The sequence below is a fragment of the Macaca thibetana genome, chromosome 10 (assembly GCF_024542745.1).
Source record: "Macaca thibetana thibetana isolate TM-01 chromosome 10, ASM2454274v1, whole genome shotgun sequence".
NCBI lineage: Eukaryota > Metazoa > Chordata > Mammalia > Primates > Cercopithecidae > Macaca > Macaca thibetana.
Genome location: NC_065587.1, coordinates 28,013,445 through 28,040,759, shown reverse-complemented (window position 1 = coordinate 28,040,759; position 27,315 = coordinate 28,013,445). Strand labels below are relative to the sequence as shown.

At 49.1% G+C, this 27,315-nt stretch overlaps 2 protein-coding genes across 3 annotated transcripts in view; both read left to right on the top strand.

Moving 5' to 3' along the window:
• The window catches only part of UPB1 (beta-ureidopropionase 1), a 33,206-nt gene extending 19,704 nt beyond the window's left edge, over window positions 1-13,502 (top strand). Inside the window, exons 6-10 of one of the 2 annotated variants that reach the window (XM_050746222.1) lie at window positions 1,381-1,505; window positions 7,130-7,211; window positions 8,729-8,771; window positions 10,510-10,664; window positions 12,626-13,502. In XM_050746222.1, the coding sequence (XP_050602179.1) occupies window positions 1,381-1,505; window positions 7,130-7,211; window positions 8,729-8,771; window positions 10,510-10,664; window positions 12,626-12,709 (489 nt within the window). In that variant the 3' untranslated portion in view covers window positions 12,710-13,502. Of the gene's footprint in view, window positions 1-1,335; window positions 1,506-7,129; window positions 7,212-8,728; window positions 8,772-10,509; window positions 10,665-12,625 lie in introns of both variants that reach the window. The other variant, XM_050746221.1, reaches the window with a different exon arrangement.
• Window positions 1-27,315, top strand: part of SNRPD3 (small nuclear ribonucleoprotein D3 polypeptide) — an 82,039-nt gene that overhangs the window by 20,377 nt on the left and 34,347 nt on the right. The gene's annotated exons all lie outside the window — the stretch shown is intronic.

Here is a 27,315-nt window from a genome sequence, read left to right as displayed (position 1 = left end):
TCCTTGTTTGGTTTGGAGCGTGGCATTCCTTGTCTGTGACTCATGGAGGGGTCTGAGGTGGCCCATGTTTGTGTGTCAGGTGACAATGGACAAACATGCACGTCTGTGTAGTGTGCGTTATGTGAAGTTTCATGTGCCCATGATCAGGGCACAAGTTGGGGGGGCCATTTTTGTTGGTTAATGCCAACCCCTGGGTGGGTAAGATGGGAGCAGGTGGACGTTTGAAGGAGGGAAAAGAGCTCTGCCTAATGCCTAAGATACTAAATCTGAACTTGATTTGCCGTTATACAGTTGTTCAGGATGTGATGTCCCCAGTTCTCACTCCATGATTGTGGCGATCCTGGCCATTCTCAGGCTGGTCAGGCAGACAAGAAATGGCCTGCAGAGCTAGAGGAGGTTTCCCAGGGAGAAAGAAGAACCCAGCGTTTCTCAGTAACAGCTGGAGGTGGGGTGGAAAGACGCGCCCCTCACCTGTTTGCCCTGGGATTAATCTTTAGCTCCCTGCAGATAGCACAGGGCTTGTCTCAGCACAGCAGGATCTGCTCCAGTGTTCACCACGTACACACATCCTGGTTGCTGCCTGACCCTGGCCAGTTTTGATGGCCAGGATCAGGAGGAGGTGGAAGGCTCCCAGAGCAGATCTGTTTGGGACCCTGATTTGCCCTCTAGCTTCCCTCAGTGCTGTCCAGGACAGTGTCCCTGCCCTGGTACCCTTAGGAACAGACAGAGAGGCAGGGATGGGAGGATGGGGTCTGGTCCACCTGCCCCACAGGGACCTCCTTAACCCTAGGCAGAATGGAGAAGGTGTGCTTTCAGGGTGTGGTTCTACTAGAAGCTTTGGCCTTAATCATTTGGGTGAGCTATGTCCCCTCAGGAAACAGCTTTCTCCTCTGACCAGGCAGAGAGTTGTTTGGATGTGCTCCAGGTCCCCGGGGCTCCACTGTTCTATATGATGACATATGGTTGCTGAGGGCATTGACCAACTCGTGTTAACACCGACCAAACCTGAGCCTTGAGTTGGACCGTGATTGAAACCTTACCAGAGTTTGAAATAGTGTGGAACGTCGTTGTGGGGATTTTTTGACATGTCAGAAAGGAGACTGGGCAAATGCTTAAGCCACTGTGATTTCCCCCCGGGGCTGGCTTATTTGGTGTCAGGGTTTTTTTGTGTGTGTGTGTTTTGTTTTTATCCTATTGAAATTCTGGAACTTAGAGTCACACTCAGGAGTGTAATCACCTCTGGACCATTGGTGATATTTCAGTTTTTCTGCCGAGTCTAAGAAAAGGGAAATCTTAAAGGTCAGAGGCATCAGCGTATGGCCCTTTGCTTTTCAGTCAACTTACTACATGGAGGGAAACCTGGGCCACCCTGTGTTCCAGACGCAGTTTGGAAGGATTGCGGTGAACATTTGCTACGGGCGGCACCACCCCCTCAACTGGCTTATGTACAGCATCAACGGGGCTGAGATCATCTTCAACCCCTCGGCCACCATTGGAGCATTAAGGTCACTCAGTTGGTGGGGTCTGGGGGGCTTCCTGGGGCACAGCCAGCTGAAGCCCAAGGCTGGTCTGTGGAGCTCCAAGGTGGCAGCAGGCAGGCGCAGCCACCAGGATGTTAACAGAGCTGAGCCCCCAGGACTGTATGTTGTACATATGACCAGCTTTTCAGTGAAAAGAATCCTCAAGATGGCAATGAGCAATCCCCCACCCGCAGCAAGAGTTAATCTACAGTAAAACACCAACCTCTGCTGTGATTCCGAACAGTGAGATGAAAATAATTCCCCCCTTTCCCTATAGTCACCAGGGGGCTTCAGAAAGCCCCACATTGGGCTGGGCTCAGTGGCTCACACCTATAATCCTAGCACTTTGGGGGGCCGAGGCAGGTGGATCACTTGAGGTCAGGAGTTTGAGACCAGCCTAGCCAACGTGGTGAAACCTTGTCTCTACTAAAAATACAAAAATTAGCCGGGCATGGTGGTATGCGCCTGTAGTCCCAGCTACTCGGGAGGCTGAGGCAGGAGAATCACTTGTACTTTGGAGGCAGAGGTTGCAGTGAGCCAAGATGGCACCACCGCACTCCAGCCTGGTGACAGAGCGAGACTCCGTCTCAAAAAAATATAAAAAACGGCCGGGCGCGGTGGCTGAAGCCTGTAATCCCAGCACTTTGGGAGGCCGAGACGGGCGGATCACGTGGTCAGGAGATCGAGACCACCCTGGCTAACATGGTGAAATCCCATCTCTACTAAAAAAAGAAATACAAAAAACTAGCCGGGCAAGGTGGCGGGCGCCTGTAGTCCCAGCTACTCCGGAGGCTGAGGCAGGAGAATGGCGTGAACCCGGGAGGCGGAGCTTGCAGTGAGCTGAGATCCGGCCACTGCACTCCAGCCTGGCGACAGAGCCAGACTCCGTCTCAAAAAAAAAAAAAAAAAAAAAAAATATATATATATATATATATATATATATATATATATATATATATATATATATATATATATATATATAAAACAAAACCCACATCTAAGTCCTTGGAGCATAGTAGGTGCCTAGCCAGCATTGGCTCCTGGTTGGGGGACTGTGGATTCCTAGTCCTCACATCTGCAGCATCCTGCACAGGTAGGGCAGACATCTGGACAAGAGAAGCCACAAATGAGGGAGCTGGAGATCAGTCAAGGAAATTTGTCTTTAACCAGAGAAGGATTTAATTTTTGTAATACATAACAAGTGTTTTGGTGTTAGCCTCACCCCTAAACAGATAGAACTGCCCTTGTCAAGGCAGGGTTGGGGGATGAGGGGAGGGTGGCCCTGGAAGCTGGAGAGCTGGGCAGTACCCCACCCCTGGGGCCCCTCATTTAGGAGGGGCATCCCGTGAGCTGATCTGACTGCATGACTGTGCTGCTGCTGCCTCTCTCTTCCACAAAGGCTGAGCATTTGGGTGGTTTCCAGTTTTGCATCACTACAAGTAACAGAACTCTAGGAATTTATGTGCAAATACTTTTCTCCCCAACTCACTTCCTTCCAAGCAGGATTCCTGCAGCAGGAGGTGCTGGCTTTCACTTTCTGTGGTCTTGGCTGCCGGTGTCGTTGGCAGGACAGGGGTGTGCCCTGTCCTGCCATGGATGGGCAGCTTTGAGTCTCTGTCGGCCTGCACCTATCTCTCTTGTCTTCATTCTTGACTAAATTTCAGTTGAATTTCTTCTTTTTCTTTTTTTCTTTGAGACAGAGTCTCGCTCTGTCGCCCAGGCTGGGGTGCACTGGTGCAATCTTGGCTCACTACAAGCTCCGGGTTCATGCCATTCTCCTGCCTCAGCCTCCTGAGTAGCTGGGACTACGGGCGCCCACCACCACGTCTGGCTAATTTTTTTGTATTTTTAGTAGAGATGGGGTTTCACTGTGTTAGCCAGGATGGTCTCAATCTCCTGACCTCATGATTTGGTCTCCCAAAGTGCTGGGGTTACAGGCGTGAGCCACTGCCCCCAGCCTAATTTCAGTTGAATTTCTTCTAAACGTCAGGGTGTGACATTTACCTTTTCTTTTCATATAGTGCCCCTTTCTCAAGAGTAACATCCCCTCCGCATTCAACATTTATTTGCACAGCAGGTTCCTTCTGGAGCCAGAATGCAACCCCTCATCTGTTACCTTAGATCTACCACCCTGCCCATGTACCTGGAGATCTGGTCCATGTCCAGGTGGGGTACTGTTGGGTAGAAGGGGAAAATCAGGCCTCCATCTCCCCTCAGAGAACATACTGGAGTCTCATGGTGGCCAGATCACCAGTGACAGCATTCATTGGTGGTCGTCAGTAGAGTTATTACTGGTCATCCAGCTACCAGGCCTGGGCAGAACTGTGGGGCCACCCCCTAGAGCAGCCTCCTCTGCTGGCTCTGGGTAAGACACTTGGCAAGCTCCATCTCCCCACTGGGGTCCCTAGAGGAACCCAAAGCACTAGGGCATCTGGCTTCTGGGCCGGGGCAGGCAAAGTTGTGGCCATGGACTCAGATGGCTCCTCGCCTTGTGTGCAGAGGCCCTCCCTCCCTAACCCTGCTATCTCGGGCTTTTATTAGCTCCAGTTAGGCAAACAGAAGCACCCCAGTGCAATATGCATATAATTGCTATGTCCTCAGCAGCCTATTAGGCTTATTAAAAATGATTGATTTTTCTTTTCTCAGCCAAGAATCATCCAACCCTTGGCTTTCCAGGCTGTGGTGAGGCTGGCAGTAAAAACTAACAGGTCTTTTGAAAAGCAGTATATTTCCTGAGCTCCTAAAATGCTCATGCCCTTTGGCCTGATAATGATATTCCTAGAATTGTAGCCTGAAGAAACAGTCTAAAAGAGGAGGGAAGGCCAGGCACAGTGGCTCACGTCTGTAAGCCCAACCTTTTGGGAGGCCAAGGCTGGCAGATCACTTGAGGGCAGGAGTTTGAGACCAGCCTGGCCAACATGATGAAACCTCATCTCTACTAAAAATACAAAAATTTGCCGGGCATGGTGGCCGGTGCCTGTAGTCCCAACTACTTGGGAGGCTGAAGTAGGAGAATCGCTTGAACCTAGGAGGTGGAGGTTGCAGTGCGCTGAGATTATACCACTGCACTCCAGCGTGGGCGACAGAGCAAGACGAAAAAAAAAAAAAAATAGGAGGGAAAGGCAATGTATGTGAAGGTGCTCACAACAGCTTACTTTACAATAACAGAAAAGCTGACAGCAGGAGAAGTGTCTGGGCTAAGTACATTGCAGCCCACCTCTTCCACAGGTTATTGTACACCCAGTAAAAAGAGTCATAATGAAGGTAATGCAAAGTGACGAAAGCCTGTGAGCAAGAAAAAGACATGTTCAGGCTGTGGTCAGAACTCTTGGAAAAAAAAGAAAAAAGAAAAAAAAAGTTTGCCTATGGACAAGGATAGTCATAGAGTGTGGATAAAAGGCAACAGGTGGTTTATTAGGATGGTAGGATCCTGGGTGGCTTTCTTAAAATGATGAATGATGGAATTGATAGTGTTTTTCAACACAATGCTGGGCAAATCCCCACCAACATTGGATCACAGCATCCAGAACCATCCATCCCCTTTTCTGGCACCTTCTGCCACCTGTATCAGACAGACATACACATGTGCATGCACACACGTGGGTCAGCAGGGTGTCCTCATTCATTTTTGAGTCCCACAGTTCTAAGTACACAGTAGTGTCTGAGTGCTTTTGATTAGGTTATCCTCATAATCCAAGGATGTGTTCCTTACAGCTTGGGTGACCAGAGATTTCTACTACCTGTGTACATTCACTGGCAAGTCACCATCCTATCCTCTAGCTGCATCTTACCTTCCCACTGCGATTATTTTTAGGGATTTGTGTGTACTGCACTGGAAATATGGCAAACGTCCCCACTCCCCCATCAGACTTCATGATTCCTACACACACTGGGCTCTCACTCATCCCAGCTTCCTTTCCCCTGGTGGCTTTGAGAGCATAAATTTTATTGCCAGCTGTGGGTTTGGGTCCTACACAGGACACCTCCCTGGAGAATTTGCAACTAAGATGTTTATGGCAATTGCCCTGCAAGTGTCTATTTAATTCCTGAAAATGTCATTTACTGGTGTGTTTCTGTAAAAATCATTTCTGAAAAGTTTTGTCAGCTTGGCTTAGCAGCTGGGGGAAAAAAGCAGCAAAATGAGTCCCCTCAATCAAGCCTGTGATTTTTCATTTTTTCAGACTTGTGAATCCTCCTGAGAATTAGGCTTATGACAAGCACCCACCCCCTCCACCTCCTCCCTGGTTTAAACCAGGTGCATGCTGTCAGGAAGGAAGATTCCAGGGCATTTTGCTCCCAGTTACACAGTGTTTCTAAGTGGGCATTACTCCTGTCAATCCAGAGTCTTTTTTTTTTTTTTTTGAGACGGAGTCTTGCTCTGTCGCCCAGGCTAGAGTGCAGTGGCACGATCTCCGCTCACTGCAAGCTCCGCCTCCCGGGTTCACGCCATGATCCTGCCTCAGCCCCCCGAGTAGCTGGGACTATAGGTGCCCGCCACCACACCTGGCTAATTTTTTTGTATTTTTACTAGAGACGGGGTATCACTGTGTTAGCCAGGATGGTCTCCATCTCCTGACCTCATGATCCACCCACCTCGGCCCCCCAAAGTGCTGGGATTACAGTCATGCCTCATGTACAGTGCCCAGCCTCAATCCAGAGTCTTAAAGGTGTTACTCAGACAAAAGATAATTGGCGACAAGAAGGCCCACTGGATTCCATGTCACATCTTAGTTGGCGGGCCAGAGAAGGACAGGATCTCTGGTTGGGGCCATGTCTCCCATTGCACTCTCCCTTTGCAGGTGCTGGAGTGAAGAAGGCCCACAGCTCATCCAAGCCTGTGGGGTGCCTCCCTCCTGGGCCACTCCCTCCCTGGCCAGTAGGAGAACCAGGAAGCCTTTACTTAGAGACTCAGGGTTCAGAAGAGGGAACTGGGAAGTCACTGGGAAATGTTCCAGCTTGGAGGAGGTGACCCTGCTGCTGAATCTGACCCCTTATGCTATTACCTAAGTTCCTTTCTTGTTTACTGGCCCTCAAATCTCCCACTTTGGAGATTGCCTTGTAAGGCAGCACAGCAGGGTAGGAGAGTTAGGGTAGGGTAGGTAGAGCCTGCGCTCAGCCCTCACAGGCCCTGACAAGCCCGCCAGGCCCCTGGCTCCCTTCTGGCATTCACCAGGAGAGGTTCTGCCCAGCCCAGCAGGTGGGTTCCAGGAGAAGGGATGGAGGCAGGAAGTGGTGGTTATGGAACTCCTACCACTTGGATCTTCACCTGCATGGGTCATTCAGTCTTCATAGTCTTCCTTTGAGGACATTTCAGAAAAGGAAACTGAGGCTCAGGATGAGGATTTGATCCAGGGCTGCCAATTCGTCTGACAGAGCGCAGCCACGTGTCTTATGCCTGCAGCAGGCCCTTCCCAGAGGCTGTTCAGGCCAGGGCAAGGTGCTGAGGACAGGCTGGCCTGCTTGCAGGTTTGGGCTGTGACCAGTGAGTCTCCTGGCTGTCCCCACCACCAGCCCAGGAAAGCCTGCAGCCAGGCCAAGCTCAGGGCTAAGCATCCACTGAGTCTGGCTGGAAAGTCGGCAACCTGGTTCCTCTTGGTCTTCTCTTACAGTGAGTCCCTGTGGCCCATCGAGGCCAGAAACGCAGCCATTGCCAATCACTGCTTCACCTGCGCCATCAATCGCGTGGGCACCGTAAGTCCCGAGGTCTGGCTGGGGGGAGGAGCCGCCCCCTGGTGGCCCTGGTGGGGACACCACGTTCCCTTTGCACACATCCACAAATCCTAGGGTCCGGAAAGGGGTAAAACTGGCTTGGTCTGTTACTTTTTCAAGATCTCTCTGTCCTCTTGTTTTTTCTGTTTTTGTATTTGGCTGAAGCCATTTTGAAAAGATCTTTGACATGGCAGTTCTCACCCTGTCACGTCCAAATGTCCAGTGTATTTTCCCCCTTGACCCCATACACTAAACAGTTTTGACTGCCAAACAGAATGCACTTATTATATCTCTTCCTCATCCTTATTAATCAGATATCAAACTCTAATCAGAGGATCTTTTCAGTCTGAGATAACCAAGGTTTCCACACTAAGTCGATCTGACTTTAGCGGCATAAAGAAACCTGATGTTTTGGCTGGGTGTGGTGGCTCATGCCTGTAATCCCAGCACTTTGGGAAGCCGAGGCTGGCAGATCACCTGAGGTCAGAAGTTTGAGACCAACCTGGCCAATGTGGCAAAATCCTGTCTCTACTAAAAATATAAAAATTAGCAGGGCAGGCTGGCACGTACCTGTAATTCCAGCTACTCAGGAGGCTGGGGCATGAGAATAGCTTGAACAAGGAGGCAGAGGTTGCAGTGAGCCGAGATCGCACTACTGCACTGCAGCCCGGGTGACAGAGTGAGACTCTGTTCCCCCCAACCCTCCCCAAAAAGCCAGATGCAATGGCTCACGCCTGTAATCCCAGCACTTTGGGAGACCGAGACAGGTGGATCACCTCAGGTCAGGAGTTCGAGACCACCCTGGCCAACATGGAGAAACCCTGTCTCTACTGAAAATACAAAAAATTAGCCGTATGTGGTGGTAGGCGCCTGTAATCCCAGCTACTAGGGAGGCTGAGGCAGGAGAACTGATTGAACCGGGAAGATGGAGGTTGCAGCGAGCCAAGGTCACGTCATTGCACTCCAGCCTGAGCAACAAAAATGAAACTCCGTCTCCAAAATAAATAATAAAATAAATGAAAATAAAAGAAACCTGATGTTTTAGTTAGCCTGTGTAACCCCATCACAGGTTGATGTATAGTTTCCATTAGGCTTTGGAGGAAATACTGAAAGCAGTGTGTGTACCCGCCCACTGCCTTCACAGACCCTGGCCTGGGGTTTTTAATTACTTCAGGCCAGCCTCAGGTGCCCACAGCCCTGAGGACCAGTTTGTGCCCAGTGTCTTTCTCTTGTCTCAGATTATAAACTCCCCAAAGGCACCGTCCAGGTTTTTACTCTGCTTGTCAAATTCCCCGCTGGCCCAGGGCTGGCTGCTCAGCAGGGGTGTTTAATAAGCGCTTAATTGCCCCGTGAGTACAGACCATTCCAGCTCACCTTAACTGTTTCCCGGCTGACTCACCTCTTGGCCTGATTGCCGTGCTCTTCTGACTGAGTGAGCTGGAATGAGTGTAGTGGTAGTGCCACCTATAGGTTCCTCTTACCTTGGTCTTATTTCACAGGAGCACTTCCCGAACGAGTTTACCTCAGGAGATGGAAAGAAAGGTATGTCTCATGAACCATGGTGGCTGCAGTTGAGGAGTGGGCCTTCTTCTCCCCTTCTCTGTCTGCTTCCTCCGGTCAGGATCTGCCACATAGATCATGTCTGTGTGCCTGGCACCTAGGAGGAGGTGCCAACTCCTCTCTGCTTTATTGCCTGCAGTGTGGGAATCAGGCTGTGACTGGGGTGTGGATAGGCAGTCCTGGGCTTGAGGAGTGGGTTGGACTCCATCCATTCCCGGGACTGGTGTGAAGATGAACTGAGAGAATGTGGGGGATCCTTTGTGAGTTCTCTGAAAGGGAGAGGGGCTCTCATTCAGCCTGTGGATCTCCCTCTCCACTTTTCTTTGTCCTTGTCCCCCCTCCCCTTGCCCAAACCAGCTGTACAGATGCCACAGGGCATTGGCATGGATGCCCCTGGGTTTCTAGAGTCTATGGCTTGTTTTGATCCAAGGGCACATACCACTTCACCTCTGCTAAGAACCCTAAAGACTCCTTTCCCATGTCTCTGGCCAAGAATGAGGGAGGTAGGGACTGCCTCCCTCACCAAGGAGGTATCTGAACTAGCTCAGAGTGTCCTCTAGAAAGCTGGAAGGGGGCCGGGCACGGTGGCTCATGCCTGTAATCCCAGTACTTTGGGAGGCCAAGGCGGGTGGATCACCTGAGGTTGGGAGTTCAAGATCAGCTTGGCCAACATGGAGAAACCCAGTCTCTACTAAAAAAAAAAAAAAAAATTAGCTGGGTATGGTGGCCTGCACCTATAATCCCAGCTACTTGGGAGGCTGAGGCAGGAGAATCACTTGAACCTGGAAAGTGGAGATTGCGGTGAGCCGAGATCGCGCCATCACACTCTAACCTGGGCAACAGGAGTGAAACTCGGTCTCAAAAAAGAAAAAAAGAGAAAAGAAAAACCAGAAGGTTCTGAGCGGATCTGTTTTCCAGGAAAACACTTCCTGAAAGGGTCGCAGATGCCCCCGCTTCAGGCCCCCGGCTTCTGGAGTTCCTGATCCTAGTTACTGCAAATAGAGATGCAGAAAGAGCAGGGGAATGAGCATCCACTGGGTGCCTGCTGCATCTGGACCATGCTAGGCCCTGCCCAGCCCCACCTGTTCCTTACACATGTGTGGGGTGGCTGCTAGTCCTCCCTGACTGGTGAAGGGACCAAGGCCTGGAGGGAGGGTGCGGGTGATGCAGGTGGCAAGGCAGATGAAGGCAGAGCCTCCAGCTCACTGTGGGGGCCCTCATAGGAAGCCCCCAGAGTGTGACCTTCTGATTTCCTTAGGCTGTGGGTGGGAGCAACACCTCTCAGAAGGGTAACATTTAGACATTTCCCCAGGGGCAAAGGGGAGCAGCATAAGGGGGCCATTTGCAGCAATCTGCTGGGCCTTCAGGCCTAAGATGAGACACAGGCCTTTTGGGCCTCAGCATTTTGCCCCTTAGCGGGGCAGGCTGGCACGCGCCTGTAATTCCAGCTACTCAGGAGGCTGGGGCACGAGAATAGCTTGAACAAGGAGGCAGAGGTTGCAGTGAGCCGAGATCGCGCCACTGCACTGCAGCCTGGGTGACAGAGTGAGACTCTGTTCCCCCCCCGGCCTCCGCCCCCCAAAAAAAGCCAGACGCAGTGGCTCACGCCTGTAATGGTATGGACCCTGTGTCCTGGGCCTGCCTGAAGGTGCCTGACCCTCTGCAGAGCCCACAGTGCATCTACACAAACTCACAGATGTGTTTCTTTCCTCCTTTGAAGCTCACCAGGACTTTGGCTACTTTTATGGCTCAAGCTATGTGGCAGCCCCTGATGGCAGCCGGACTCCTGGGCTGTCCCGTAGCCAGGATGGACTGCTGGTTGCTAAGCTCAACCTAAACCTCTGCCAGCAGGTGAATGATGTCTGGAACTTCAAGGTAGGTCCCCAGGACCCCTGTTGTTGCCTGCCCCTCTGCTTTGGCCCTCATCCTGCTCTCAGGGCTGGGAACTGCTGTTGTGGGCTTGCCCATGGCAGCATGAGGTACCAGCTCCCACCCGAGGTCTCTGTATGAGCTGAGGGTGGAATCTCTGCCTCTTTGTTGGCTCCTGGGAGGAACAGTTGGGTCAAACAATGTACAGGCAGCAGGCTGCGATAAATTCTCCTCTCATCTGATTTAGATTCTGGGTGCCTTCAGACAAATTAATCTCAATTTCATTTGTCCAGAGAATAGAATGGATTGGCTCCTCTAATCCTTTTTCCTTTCCAGGCATTTGCACTTATCACAAGATAAATGTGCATGTCTGGTTCTGCTTGTGGCTAGTCCCTGTAGTCTAGGCCTTGATGATAGCAGGAAATGGGTCATGCAGAGAAATGGAATCTAGTGGCTCTGCCACAACCTTCCTTCCTTGGTCACCTTAATTAAGCCCCTTCTGCTCCCAAGCCTTAGTACTCCCAGTTGTAAAATAAGGGGGTTAACTCGAAGGTCACATGCTGGCTTTGACACCTAATGCCCTGTGATGTCAGGAGTCAGAGGAATGGAGGCGTCTGCCCTCCTGAGATGGGACTCCACCCTAGAAGGGCTCACAGCTTCAGAGTTTGCTGTATTAGTGTCCGAAAGTATTTCCACCAACTCAACACCCCCTTTCCTTTTTTTTTGGTGGAATAGAGGGCATGGAGACAAGGTCTTGGCTCTGTCATCTAGGCTGGACCGTATGGCACAACCATCGATCATGGCATCCTTGACCTCCTGGGCTCAAGCCATCCTCCCACCTCAGCCTCCCGAGTAACTGGGACTATAGACATGCACCACCACCATATCCAGCTAATTTTTAAATTTTTTATAGAGACTGAGTCTCATTATGTTGCCCAGGCTGGTCTTGAACTCCTGGCTTCAAGCAATCCTCCCACCTTGGGCTCCCAAAATACCAGGATTATAGATAAAAGCCACTGTGCCCTGCCTCAGCCACCTTTTATAAGCAAATCGTATAGCAAATAAATGTCCATTGTTATAACTGACTTTCCCCGGTGTGACTGAGAGACCACCAGGGCCTCTAATCCACCCAGACATGGGCTTTTTTGGTCTTGATCCTGTTTTCTGAGCATGGGTTCCTCAGTCTCGGATCCTTGTCAGACACACAAGGTGTTGAGGTGTTGGGCATGAGAGAGTCTCCTGACCTCTCTCTCCTCTTTCTGGGCAACTAGGATGAATGTAGGATTCCACCCAAATCAGAAATCGGAGTCAAGAATGCTGGCCAACTCTTTTTAATAAGTATCCCAGGAGCAGTAAACCAAGTGTTTTCTCATTAGACACTTCTTAGAAGCAGAAGCCTTCCCAACTTTGGTAATGGGCATGAGCTCCTGTCAAGGCTTTATGGGAGTAGTCCACCTTGGGAAAGGAGGGCGGGAGGGAGTGCGTGCTGGGTGTGAGCACCCTGGGTGGGCTTTCCAACCCCACTAGGCTCTGTATCCATGATGAGATGCCACATGGAGTAGACAGAACTCCAGACCCATCCAGGAGCCCCTGGTTCAAATCCCAGCCTTTTCTACAACTGGCTGATGACCTGGAGCAGGTCCTCTCTGGGCTGTAGGCTGCTCTTCTGGGGAGCAGCAGGACCACAGGACTCCCCTTCTCCCTCCTGCCTCAGCAGACCACACTTTCCGGATAGACAGGTCGAAGAGGTCACAGCAGCCCAGACTGGGCTGTATGAGTCATCGTGGCATCTGTGAACTTTACCACAGTACCAGAATCAGTGCCAAGAGGTCACTGTCAACGAGCCTTCCTGATGCATTCGTGTCCCATGACTGCCCTCCAGTGGCAAGAGGTGGTGGCGTGTAAGCGATGGGGATTTATAAAACCAGAACCTCTAAAGTACAAAAGTATATCTGTTTTGCTTTCAGATGACGGGCAGGTATGAGATGTACGCACGGGAGCTCGCTGAAGCTGTCAAGCCCAACTACAGACCCACCATCGTGAAAGAGTAGCTGGCCTCAGTGCCTGCCTTGGGGTGAGGAAGACACCTCTGCCCCAGTGGATTAGCAAGGGCGGCAGGCGTAACACGTCCGAGTTATCCCCAATAACATTGTCCAGCTTGGCTTTAAAATCCCCAGGCAGGGGGAGGGTGGCTTGGGGAGTGACTTCTTAATGGATAAGGGGTTTACTTCTGGGGTATTGGAAATGTTTGGGGACTAGGTAGAGGTGAATGTACTAAATGCCAGTGAATTTGTGTATACTTTAGAATGTTTCAGTTATGTGACTTTTACCTCAACTAAAAAAAAAAAATGCCCAGGTACTGCTTGTGCAGGTGGATTTGAGGTTAGGCAGATGATGCTGTCCATCCTGTACACCAGTGGGAAGTGGTTGAAGGCTGATCCAGAGACCCTGAGCCTACAGCAAGGCTGTGGTGAGTGGGATGGTCTTTGGATGTGTCGGCTTAGCTAGACTACAGTCCCGAGTAATTCAGTCAGACACTAATCTAGGTATTGCTGTGAAGGTATTTTGTAGATATGACAAAAGTCCATTCCCAGTCGACTACGTAAGTGAGATTATCTCAGATAATCTGGGTCAGCCTGACCTGATCAGTCAAAAGGCCTAAAGAGCAGAGCTAAGGGCTTCCCTGAGGAAGAAATTCTGCCTGTGGACAGCAGCCCAGCGCTTGGTGAGAGTTCCTGACAGCCTGCCCCTCCTGATAGCCTGTCTTACAGAGTATAGACATGACTAGCCACTTCTACAATCACTGAAGTCAATTCCTTGCAATAAATCTCAATATATGCCCTACTGGTTCTGCTTCTCTAGTTGAATCTGACTGATACAGATTTTGGTGCCAGAAGTGGTTCTAAACAAATAGAATCTTAAAGATGAGTTTTCTGCATTGGTTCTGGATTTTTTAGAATTCTTCTCTAGTTTGATTGAACTTAAAGGCATTAATGACTCTATTTCCATAGAGTCAGGGTAAAGAGGGTAGTTGGTAGTCCACAGCATGGTGCAGCAATAGTAATTTATGTGCAAGGCCAGCCATCAGCCTGTGCCCAGAGTTCCAGCTTGCCCTTTCTGATGGCTTGTCCTGTGGATATCAGACTTGCCTGACCAGATTCCATCATCATAGAAGGTCATTTGTTGCACTAAATCCTTGTATATCTCTATCCATCACCTACTAATTCTGCTAGTTCTGCTAATGTGGTTGAGCTCCGTTTTACACATCAGATTACTCACCTCTCTACACCCTGGTTTTCACATCTGTCAAATGGAACTGGGCCAGGGGCGGTGGCTAATGCCTGTGATCCCAGCACTCTGGTAGGCCAAGGCGGGTGGATCACTTGAGGTCAGGAGTTCAAGACCAGCCTGGCCAACATGGTGAAACCCCATCTCTACTAAAAATACAAAAATTAGCCAGGCATGGTGGCGCGTGCCTATAATCCCAGCTACTCAGGAGGCTGAGGTATGAGAATTGCTTGAATCCGGGAGGCAAAGGCTGCAGTGAACCGAGATCACGCCACTGCGCTCCAGCCTGGGCAACAGAGTAAAAGCCTGTCTCCAAAAAAAAAAAAGAAAGGGACCATATTCCTGTTTTACGTCAAGACAGTGGTAAAAGACAGATTAGATGGGCCAGGGAGCCCCTTGGCAGTTTTCAGTGCCGTGCCTATTTAGCCCTGTCCTTACACAACACAGCAAGAGCCCAATCTGCCAAGTCTCAAACAGCAGTTGACCAGAGTATCAAGTTGGGGGGTGGGGTTGAGATTCTGTAATTCCCCACTTACTGTTCCCAAATCAGAGAAGGCAGTCTCATCCCTTCACTGGCCCAGCAGCTGAATTATATGGAAACCTCCACGGCAGGGCTAGGGTACTCCTGGACAGCCACCAGGGATGAGAAACCCTGATGGAGCTGCCTGGCCACAGCTCTGCAGTAACTTCCTTGAACTCTCTGTGCTGCAGGTTTTCACTTTACCTAATGGCTTCCTTGTACCTTTAAAAAAAAATTCCAGTCCCACAGACACGGTGAGCTTTTTTTGCCTGGTCCTTTAGCTTTCAAAACCTTAGTGTCAGCCAAGGCAGGCAGATCACAAGGTCAAGAGATGGAGACCATCCTGGCCAACATGGTGAAATCCCATCTCTACTAAAAATACAAAAATTAGCTGTGCGTGGTGGCGCACGTCTGTAGTCCCAGGTACTTGGGAGGCTGAGGCAGGAGAATCGCTTGAACCTGGGAGGCGGAGGTTGCTACGAGCCGAGATCGCACCACTGCACTCCAGCTTGGCAACAGAGCGAGACTGTCTCAAAAAAATAATAATAATAAAACTTAGTGTCTTTGGTTTCTAGAAAGAGGGTGTAATCAACCTAATACACAAGCTAGCTTAGGTGACAAATTGGTGCATTTGTGAAATAGGCATGAATAAATGCACCACAACTCTTTGATTATCGCAACTCTCATTGCCTGGAAACAGAACAGTCAGGCCCATCTTAGATTAGGCAGGCCCTGCACAGGCAGGGTCATTTCAGGGTTTAAGGCATCCCTGGAACATGTAGATGCTCAGTAAACATTTGAATGAATCTGTGGTGGAGGTTTTTGTTTCCTTGTGATCATTGCTGATGTCATGGGGCAGTCTCTCAGACAAGAAATTGCAATGGTTCAGTGTACATGGCCGGTAGGCCCATGGGCCCCTGTAATCTTGGATGATGCCTTCTGACCCCTCAGTTTTCTCACCGGTAAGATGACAGGTGGCTGGGCTCAAGAATTTCTCCCTAGAAATTCTCAGTTCTGGCAGGCCACCTTCCTGCCAGGCTACAGCTTTATTGCTGGAATCTGGGGTGGAGTAGCTGAACTTCAGTGTGCCCAAAAGAAAAAAAGGAGGCTGTGCACAGTGGCTCACATCTGTAATCCCAGCACTTTGAGAGGCTGAGGCAGAGGGATCGCTTGAGCTCAGGAGTTCAAGACCAGCCTGGGCAACAGAGACCTTGTCTCTATAAAATTAAAAACAAAATTAATAATAGAAAAAAAAGGGCTAAGGCATTATTAAATATAGACCAGACTACATTTTAGGCCACAAAAAAGACTCAGTGAACTTAAAGATTAAAGTCATAAAAGTGTATTTTCCCATCACAATGGAACAAAACTAGAAATCAGTAGCAAAGGAAATACTGGAAATTTTTAAAAATTAAACAACGACCGGGCGCGGTGGCTCACGCCTGTAATCCCAGCACTTTGGGAGGCCGAGGCGGGTGGATCACGAGGTCAGGAGATCGAGACCATCCTGGCCCATATGGTGAAACCCTGTCTCTAAGAAAAATACAAAAAATTAGCCGGGCGTGGTGGTAGGCGCCCATAGTCCCAGCTACTCATTAGGCTGAGGCAGGAGAATGGCGTGAACCTGGGAGATGGAGCTTGCAGTGAGCCCAGATCGCGCCACTGCACTCCAGCCTGGGCGACAGTGAGACACCATCTCAAAAAAAAAAAAAAAGATAACACACTTTTTGTTTTCTGAGACAGAGTCTTGCTCTGGCACAATCGTGGCTCACTGCAATCTCCGCCTCCCAGGTTCAAGTGATTCTTGCACCTCAGCCTCTCGAGTAGCTGTGACTACAGGTACATGCCACCGTGCCTGGCTAATTTTTGTATTTTTAGTAGAGACAGGATTTTGCCGTGTTGGCCAGGCTGGTCTTGAACTCCTGGTCTCAAGTGATCTGCCTGCCTCAACCTCCCAAAGTGATGGGATTACAGGTGTCAGCTACCCCTCCTGAACAACAACACACTTTTAAACAACCAATGGATCAAAAAAGAAATCATAAGGAAAGTTACATATCTTGAGACACATGAAAACAAAAACACACCAAAACCTATGGGATGCAGCAAAAGCAGTGCTGAAAGAAACTTATAGCTATAAATGCTTACATTTAAAAAGAAGAGTCTGGGCACGGTGGCTCACACCCATAATTCCAGCACTTTAGGAGGCTGAGGTGGGAGAATCGCCTGGCCCCTCTACAAAAAATTAAAAAATTAGCCAGGGATGGTGGTGCACACCTGTAGTCCTAGCTATTCCAGAGGCTGAGGTGAGAGGATTGCTTGAGCCCAGGAGTTTGAGGCTGCAGTGAGCTAAGTGAGCTATGATGGCACCACTGTACTTTGGCCTAAGCAGCAGAGCAAGATCCTGTCTCTTAAAAAAAAAAAAATTCAGCAACTGAACTATACACATTATTTATACATTAAGACACTAAAAAAAGAGCGAATGAAAGATCTAACAGAAGGAAGCCAATAAGAACAGAGCTAGAGAATAGAAAAAGAACAAGAAAAAGTCAACAAAATCAAAAGTTCCTTCTTCAGAAAGATCAACAAAATTGACAACCTTTAGCTAGATTAAGAAAAAGACTCAAATTACTAAAATGAGAAATGAAAATCAGGACACTACTACCAATTCTACAGAAGTAGAAAGGATTATAAAGTACTACAGACAGTTGCATGGAAACAAACTGGATACCCTAGATTAAACGGGCAAATTCCAGCTGGGCGTGGTGGCTCACATCTGTGATCCCAGCACTTTGGGAGGCTGAGGTGGGTGGGTCACTTGAGGTCAGGAGTTTGAGACTAACCTGGCCAACATGGTGAAACCCTGTCTCTACTAAAAATACAAAAATTAACTGGGTGTGGTGGCATGCACCTGTACTCCCAGCTACTTGGGAGGCTGAGGCATGAGAATCACTTGAATCGGAGAAACGGAGGTTGCAGTGAGCCAAGATTGTACCACTGCACTCCAGCTTGGGCAACAGAGTGAGATTCTGTCTCAAAAACAAATCAGTGAATGAGTAAATGAATGAATAGGCAAATTCCTAAAAACAAAACCTACCAAGACTGAGTCATGAAGAAATATTAGAAAGCACAAACTTCAAATCAAAAACTGAATAGTCAAGAGATTTGACTCTGTTTGCAAGCTAAGTTAGCCTACTGCAGTTTCACAGATGCTCACAGAAGACATACATTTTTTTTTTTTTTTAAAGAGACGGAGCCTCGCTCTGTTGCCCAGGCTGATGTGCAGTGGTGTAATCTCAGCTCACTGCAACCTCCGCCTCCCAGGTTCAAACGATTCTCCTGCTTCAGCCTCCTGAGTAGCTGAGATTACAGGCTCCTGCCACCACACCCAGCTAATTTGTGTATTTTTAGTAGAGATGGGGTTTCACCACGTTGGCCAAGCTGGTCTCAAACTCCTGTCCTCAGGTGATTCACCTGCCTTGGCCTCCCAAAGTGCTGGGATTACAGGCGTGAGTCACTGCACCCAACTAGACAAGACACTCTTGGGTCAGATACAAAGGACAGTTTATTACAGCAATAGTAATAGCCAGAGTACCAGCATTTTCTTACAGCCATTTCCCAAGCCTAGTTCCCATAGGGCAACACAAAGAGGACCAAGTGAATCCTGCACATGCAGTGGGTTTTATTGAGGAAAGGAGGAGGGAAGAGAGCTAACAGAATTTGTGTCTTTTATATTGGATGGTTGGTATGCCTTCCCTTTGCACTAACGGGAGGCATTATCTCCACCAAGGTCACAAGAACACCTGTCCTTTGCTATATGGATGCAAAGCACCTGTGTCTGTCTTCCAAGGCCATACCAGCTTCCTTGAAAAGATAGTCCAGAACAAAGGCCTTCATAGTTTTAGCTGGCAAGACACATACAGAAATGTGAGAGACCTGTGAAGAATTATCTCCCAATAATATTCACCCCTCATTTATATACTGTCTTGGCTTCTGACAGTTTTCTTATGGGTATGCCATTTTATCAGTCACTGATTAATCTGGCCAATAGGCATAGAGCAAATCAGTTCAGTGTGTCTTACAGAATTTAATTTAATGAACAGCATTTCAAACAGCAGAATGAGTCCAACCTGCAATGTTAACCCCAGTCCTGACCCCAAGGTTTTCTCTTTTTTTGTTGTTCTTTTGTTTTGTTTTGTTTTGTTTTGTTTGTTTGTTTGTTTTTGAGACGGAGTCTCTCTGTGTTGCCCAGGCTGGAGTGCGGTGGTGCGATTTCGGCTCACTGCAAGCTCCGCCTCCCAGGTTCACGCCATTCTGCCTCAGCCTCCCAAGTAGCTGGGACTACAGGCACCCGCCACCATGCCCGGCTAATTTTGTTTTTGTATTTTTAGTAGAGATGGGGTTTCACCATGTTAGCCAGGATGGTCTCAATCTCCTGACCTTGTGATCCATCCGCCTTGGCCTCCCCAAGTGCTGGGATTACAGATGTGAGCTACCGCGCCCAGCTGACCCCAGGGTTTTCAACTCAATAGGCTGAACAAATCCTATAAACCATCAAGGTCTACCTAAGTAAGCCAAGTGACTTTCTCAAATATTGACCTTTCCACTCAGCCCAAGTCATTAATCCAGGTACAGCAGGATATATTAGATGTTACATAATCTCCACTGGTGGTTCACAGGGAGGAAGCCTAGGGCAAGTCTGTCATCCATACCACCTCCACCCTGGCCAGTGAGTTGCCACTGACATGAATGCCTTCCAGGGCCAAGGTGGTACAACGGATCACCCAGCTAAAGTTAGGGACAAATGTTTCATCACCTTTCCTAATCAGAGGACTCCCATCATAGGGATAACTCTCCCTATAGTGCACATTAAGGAATGAGTCAATTATCAGTCCAAGAAGCTCCCCTGAGTAACCAAGAGCAGCCTCACTTTAGAAAGATCTCCACAGTCGTCAGCCGGGTGCCATGGCTCACGCCTGTAATCCCAACACTTTGGGAGACCAAGGCAGGCGGATCACCTGAGGTCAGGAGTTCGAGACCAGCCTGGGCAACATGGTGAAACCCCGTCTCTACCAAAAGTACAAAAAAATTAGCTGGGTGTAGTAGCAGGCACCTGTAACCCCAGCTCCTTGGGAGGCTGAGGCAGAATTGCTTGAACTTGGGAAGCGGAGGTTACAGTTAGCTGAGATCACACCACTGCACTCCAGCCTGGAGCAAGACTCCATCTCAAAAACAAAAACAAAAATGTCCATAGTTGTCTGTGGGCTACATAATCTATTGGTGGTATTTGCTTAACACTTGAAGGTCTCTTTTGACCACCCTGAAGAGGCCAGACACTATTTCGGGGAGGATGACAAGTTAATGTTTAGCTTCCACACAAGTGCAATCATAAGGGCACATAGAGTTACCCCTAGAAAATGTTTATAATTGTTGGGGGTCCCCCAAGTGGGACCTACATTTGTTGGGGCACAGGTCCTGGCCACCTGGTAGGGCTTTGGTTTCCCAGTTCAGTTTACTTTTTTTTTTTTTGAGGTGAAGTTTCACTCTTGTCACCCAGGCTGGAGTGCGGTGGTGTGATTCGGCTCACTGCAACCTCCACCTCCTGGGTTCCAGTGATTCTCCTGCCTCAGCCTCCCGAGTAGCTTCCCAGTTTCCTGTTTGTTTGTTTGTTTGTTTGTTTGTTTTGAGACGGAGTCTCGCTCTGTCGCCCAGGCTGGAGTGCAGTGGCGTGATCTCGGCTCACTGCAAGCTCTGCCTCCTGGGTTTACGCCATTCTCCTGCCTCAGCCTCCCGAATAGCTGGGACTACAGGCGCCCACTACCACGCCTGGCTAATTTTTTGTGTTTTTAGTAGAGATGGGGTTTCACCGTGTTAGCCAGGATGGTCTCCATCTCCTGACCTCGTGATCCTCCCGCCTTGGCCTCCCAAAGTGCTGGGATTACAGGCGTGAGCCACCACGCCTGGCCCCCAGTTTACTTTGAATAATTCAGTCTAGTCCTTGTATTTGGAAGGACAGCCTGAGAGCAGTTAGTCCGATCTATCCCATTTGTCCATGCCGCCAGCAAGGTAGCACTTGTTCTGTCCACAGAATGGCTGAGTGGGGTCTATGGGAATAGGGACACAGAATGGCTGAGTGGGGTCTATGGGAATAGGGACACAGAATGGCTGAGTGGGGTCTATGGGAATAGGGACACAGAATGGCTGAGTGGGGTCTATGGGAATACGGACACAGAATGGCTGAGTGGGGTCTATGGGAATAGGGATGGGAATGACAACTGGTGATTTTCATGGAAGGTGCAGGAGCCAGGGACATCCCCTGCTCTTTCCAGTGGACTTCTAGTAAGGTTAATGGGAATGGTGAGCAAACCAAACAGTGGCCAAAGCCATCTGATGGGGCAAGGCAGAACCCACAGTCGTTAAATTTATTTTATTTGAGACAGGTTCTCAGTCTTGCCCAGGCTGGAGTGCAGTGGTGCCATTGCAGCTCACTGCAGCCTTGAACTCCTTGCCTCGAGCGATCCGCCCCTGCAACTTCCCAAGTAGCTGGGATTACAGGCAGGAGCCACTATGCCCAGCTTTGCAGTCAGTTAAATTTAAGGTGCTTGCAAAAGTTTGGGAGAGCTGCACCAGATCTTTTTTATGATGTTCATAAGAAAGTCTTCAGGGGCAATTATGAAGGACAAAGATCATAAATGCCTCTTCCTCTTTATCTCCTGGAATCCAAAGTACTTTCTACCTAGGTGCCAGAATTGCTGCTCCTGCTCCCAAATCAGTGTCTCATTCCAGTACCTATAGTCACCTCTTTAAGGAAAAAGAGGTGAGTGGACTGACCAGTACCAGCCATCTCTTTTTCCAGTTACCTGCTTCGTACACCCAGACTTTTTGATTGGAAGAGTCAGGTCCAAGAGGAACAAGGGCATTTTTATAAAATGCACAGAGACCCATTATGTTCCCTGCTTTGTCCCATATGTACCACTCGAAGGGGTCTTGGTGAGCAGCATACTTGCCCAAGTGGTCATTATTCTTATGCTCTAAGACCATGTCAGTCCAACAAGAGAATCCAGGTGTCTGAAACACAATCAGGTTTGAGCCCCTAGGCCCCCTTATAGTTAGACTGCCATCTAGAAGGTGTGCCCACCAGGCTGGCCTGGGGTTGCTGCTAGGGGAAGGCAAGGAAGCAATGTGCCCAGGAAGAGTCTGATCAGAATCCCAAATTTTGAAAATAGGTCTTTGTAACCTTCCTACACCTCTTCATTCAGATACACCTTTCTAGGAAGTAGCCTTTTTAAAGAGCTGCATTTGGTAACCAAAATGTTTTAATAGGGCCAGGCGCATTGGCTCATACCTGAAATCCCAGTTCTTTGGGAGGCTGAGATGGGAGGATTACTTGAGGCCAGAAGTTTGAGACCAGCTTGGTCAACATAGCAAGACCCCATCTCTACTTAAAAAAAAGAAAAAGAAAAAGCGGAGTGCTGTAGCTCACGTCTTTAATCCCAGCAGTTTGGGAGGCCAAGGTGGATGGATCTCTTGAGGTCCGGAGTTCAAGACTAGCGTGGCCAACATGGGGAAACCCTGTCTCTACTTAAAATACAAAAATTAGCTGGACGTGGTGGCGTGTGCCTGTAATCCAAGCTACTTGGGAGGCTGAGGCAGGAGAACGGCTTGAACTCAAGAGGCAGAGCCAAGATCGCACCACTGCACTCCAGTCTGGGCGACAGAGCAAGATTCCGTCTCGAAAAACAAAAACAAAACAAAATGCTTTATGAAAGTGTGTGGACCAGGAGGGAGGGAGAAAAGTAGAGTAGAGACCTTGAGTTGAATTTTTTTTTTTTTTTTTTTTTTTTTTTTTTTGAGACGGACTCTTGCACTGTCGCTCAGGCTGGAGTGCAATGGCGCGATCTGGGCTCATTGCAACCTCCGCCTCCCATATTCAAGCAATTCTCCTGCCTCAGCCTCCAGAGTAGCTGGGATTACAGGTACCCGCCACCATGCCTGGCTAATGTTTGTATTTTTAGTAGAGATGGGGTTTCACCCTGTTGGTCAGGCTGGTCTCGAACTCCTAACCTCAGGTGATCTGCCTGCCTTGGCCTCCCTAGGTGCTGGGATTACAGGCATGAGCCACTGTGCCCAGCCCGATTTTTGAGGAAGCCATTCTAATACTCAGCAATGCCAGATGCTCATGATGGCAGGAGTGTGGAAGATCTCTTGAATACCACGACTATTGTTGAGTGGCTTTTGTGATAAAAGGCGCACCATTGTCACACTGCAGATGGTCTAGAGAGCCAAAACATGACACAGATTAGTTTCAAGAGTTGCAGCGGTGTGCCCAGAGTTGGCTGATAGGACTGGAACAATCCAATAACCTGAAACAGTGGTAAGGCACCATCAATAGCCCCAAGAGGTCAAAAGTCTAATGAAGTTGATCTGCTATGAGTAGGCTGGGGCCATGTCCTATGTAAGATGACCTCCTCCTTTGCAAAAGAAATGGGCCAACCTTTGGTAGGAATCACAGCCTGGTATGTGGTGGTAGCCTCTGCATCAGAAATAGTCTTTTCTGGCCGGCTGCAATGGCTCACGCCTGTAATCCCAACACTTTGGGAAGCCAAAGCGGATGGATCACTTGAGGTCAGGAGTTCGAGACCAGTCTGGCCAACATAGTGAAACCCCGTCTCTACTGAAAACACAAAAATTAGCTGGGCATGGTGGTGCATGCCTGTAATCCCACCTACTTGGGAGGCTGAGGCAGGAGAATCACTTGAACCCAGGAGGCAGAGGTTGTAGTGAGCCAAGATGGTACCACTGCACTCCAGCCTGGGCGACAGAGTGAGACTGCATCTTAAAAAAACAAGCAAACCCCCCCGCCACACACACACAAATAGTCTTTTCCATTGTGCCCAGTCCGTGATGGTGGATGTGTTGCCATGTCCAGCACAATGATGGATCCCAATGGCAATATGGCTAGTGCAGGCTCCCTCAACAGCCTTATTTCAGTTGGTCTCATCAGAGAACAGGCTTCAACCACGGGCATCTACATGCGTGATGCACACAGAGCAATCACAGCCAAAACTTATTTCCATAGTTCATGACCCCAAAGATGGATGTCTTTAATCCACCAGTTGAGGTTTTCTAAGTGTCAGACCAAACACCTAGGCCATTGGCAATGCCCCAAGAGTCAGTAAAAATATAACAAGGGTTACCAAGAGGAGTATTGGCTCAGGGCCTACTGAGCAGAGTTACTCATCCATTTTCCATTCTGCACAGCTGCTTCTGAGGGTGAACAGCCACAGCAGCCCTGTGGACACCATGAGGCTTCCACTTCATCAGCCCATCAGTGAACCAGGCCCTGGCATTTAGGAGAACCTCTGTGAATTGAGGTTCCTGTTGTTGAGCCAGTGACTTTGCTTTGGTGGAGTGGGTGATATTAGTGTCCCCCAAAGGGTTAGCTGCCAGTTTTTTCATGTAAAACTGAGATGTCAGCAGGGCTAGACTAGCTGTGTTCTTAAATACACCGTTTCCCTCTTAAGTACACCATTCCATAAAAGCCAGCCTTTTGTGGGTCAGGTATTCTGTTGTAAGAAGACCCCAGATAGTAAGCTTTTCAAAAGAGGTGTACCTGGCCACTGTGTCAGGGAGACAGGCAGTAAGTCCAAAACAGGGGCACCTCTGGGTGCAGTCTTCTTCCCTTTGCCAAAGGTTCCAATTAGCAAAATTAGTCACAGAGACCTTATATAGCTTAAAGGGATCATTAGGGTTTTGAGGACCCACAGGTAGAGAGTGGGCTTGCTAGACAGCTTCCAATACAGCCTTGCGGCCTGGGCCCTGCTCTAAAGGGTGCTGGTTGGCAAGTTAGCAGATGTAAAGGACCAAGTAGGATGCCCAAGTGAGGCACATGCTGTCTCCATTACCCAAGGAGTCTGAGAAGGTGCAGAGCCTTCTTTTTTGGTGGTGGTGGAAGGACCACCAGAAGCTTTTCCTTGACTCCTGGAAGGACTAAACATCATGAATTGGCCGAGTGCAGTGGCTCACGCATATAATCCCAGCACTTTGGGAAGCCAAGGCTGGCGGATCACTTGAGGCCGGGAGTTCGAGACCAGCCTGGCCAACGTGGTGAAACTCCGTCTCTACTCAAAATACAAAAATTAGCTGGGTGTGGTGGCATGTGCCTGTAATCCCAACTACTCAGGAGGCTGATGCAGAAGAATCACTTGAACCTGGGAGGCGGAGGTTGCAGTGAGCCGAGATCGCACCACTACTCTCCAGCCCAGGTGACAGCAAGACTCCATCTCAAAAAACAAAAAACAAAACAAAAAAACAAACAAAAAAAACCTTGTGAATCAGCAGTTGTATTCCAAGAAATGGAATTTTGTCAGGGATTGTCAGTCCCCACTGCTGGTGGAGATGTGGTAACCTATGATCAGGATCTCCAGGACTGGGACTTTTGACTTGCCATCCAAGAGGACATCATCTGTATGGTGAAAGTTTTGGACATCAGAGGGCAGAGAAACTGAGTTAAAACCTGACTCATCCATGGGGGTTAAATGGCAGGGGAGTTTATCCCACTAGCATTGACTGAGAGAACCCCCTTTGGCACTTCAGGGCTGGAAGGAGAAGCACCAGTTCCTACCACAAATTCAGGTATAGATGCAACAAAACAAGACATTGAATTGTCCCAAAGGGCCCCACAGCACTTGGCTTTTTCTCTCTGCACTGTGAAACTTGCCCAAACCCTGTCAGTTGAATTTGGAAACTCCCCTTCCCCCATGAGGCCAGGTAGGACGGTGGCTTATGCACCCATATCCAAGAGACATAAACGTTTTGAGGCACTTTTGTCCCCAGTGTTCCTTAGCTTACTCAGGTGCTCATGGCCTTTGGTCACCCTTGAAGACAGGGGGACCTCATCCCTGCCCTCATCATTTCTCCTTAGAGCAGCTGAGGTTGAGTTAGAGAGGGAGTGAGGGACTAGGGATTGTGGACAAGAGACTCTTGTGGGCAAGAGACTGGTTCTGTGCCATTAAATAAGGGCACACTTACTTCTGGGTTCAAAGAGTGTGGCAGCAATTTGTGACTCAAATGAGTTTCCAGTATTTTCAACCCATCCACAGCCCTGTATCAGGTGGCAAGGCCATCATTACTGACTCTTATTTATTTCAGCTTTGGAGATCCCTTGACTCCACAGCCATATTGCTTTCTGGTTGAGGCCCCAGGGATTTTGTTCTTCTGATTTTTGTTCTGCTGACTCAGACTAGATGTAAGCCAGAGTGCCAGCATTTTCTTGCACTGATTCTCCAACCAGGGGGGTGGAGGCCAGGAGACACCTGCACTTGCAGAAAGCTGTAATAAGAGGGGAATCCTAAGTTTGAATAACATGAGGCCTTTTTTAAAAGTTTTTTTCTTTTCTTTTTTTTTTTTTTTTAGTGAGAAGGTCTCACTCTGTCACCTAGGCTGGAGTGCAGTGGTGCAGTCATGGCTCACTGCAGCCTCCACCTTTTGGCTCAAGCATCTTCACACCTCAGCTTCCCGAGTAGCTGGGACCACAGGTGTGCACTACCATGCCTGGGTAATTTTTTGTATTTTTGGTGGAGATGGGCTTTCATCATGTTGCCCAGACTAGTCTCAAACTCCTGAGCTCAAGTGATCTGCCTGCCTTGGCCTTCCAAGGTATTGGGATTACAGGTGTGAGTCACTGTGCCTGGCCACTTTTTGTTTGAGACAGGGTCTTGCCCTGTTGCCCAGGCTGGAGTACAGTGGCATGATCACAGCTCACTGCAGCCTCGACCTCCTGGGCTCAGGACGTCCTGTCACCTCAGCTTCCTGAAGAGCTGGGACCACAGGCACCTCCACCATGCCCGGCTAATTTTTTGTATTTTTTATAGCGACAGTTTTGCCATGCTGCCCAGGCTAGTCTCAAACTCCTGGGCTCAAGTGATCCACCTACCTCAGCCTCTCAAAGTGCTAGGGTTAGAGGCATGAGCCACTGTGCCCAGCCCCACACAAGTCTTGACCTTCTAGTCTCAAGTGATCCTCCAGCCTTTGCCTCCCAAAGTGCTGGGATTACAGGCATGAACCACCATGCCTGGGTCACCTGAAGTGACCCAGATGTACTAATGGGCAGTACGTCTTGCTCCTTCTGCCATTCTTTGTAGGAGAGAATGTCTCCTGGATCCTGGGTGACATCAAAGGATTCAAATTTTGCCTCCCCTTTATTATTATCATTTTTTTGAGACAGAGTTTCGCTGTTGTTACCCAGGCTGGAGTGCAATGGTGCGATCTCGGCTCACCACAACCTCCACCTCCCGGGTTCAAGCAATTCTCCTGCCTCAGCCGCCTGAGTAGCTGGGATTACAGGCATGAGCCACCACGCCCGGTTAATTTTGTATTTTTAGTAGAGATGGGGTTTCTCCATGTTGGTCAGGCTGGTCGCGAACTCCCAACCTCAGGTGATACGCCCGCCTTTGCCTCCCAAAGTGCTGGGATTACAGGCATGAGGCACCGCGCCTGGCCTTCTGCCTCCCCCTTAATGATCACCTTTAGTTCTGAAAAGTACAGGAAAGCTGCTGAAACAGGTATCATTTCAGCCTACTATCCATTTACTCACATTTATTGAACATCTACTAGGTGTCAGATACTGGGGCTACAGCAGTGGAGACAGACAAGATGATGTGTTTGAGGGAGGATGGGAAGGAATAGAAGTGCTCCTTTAAAAGTGATGACATTGGCGAGGCACAGTGGCTCACGCCTGTAATCCCAGCACTTTGGGAGGCTGAGGCAGGCAAATCACTTGAGGCCGGGAGTTCGAGAGCAGCCTGGCCAACATGATGGTAAAACCCATGTCTACTAAGAATACAAAAATTA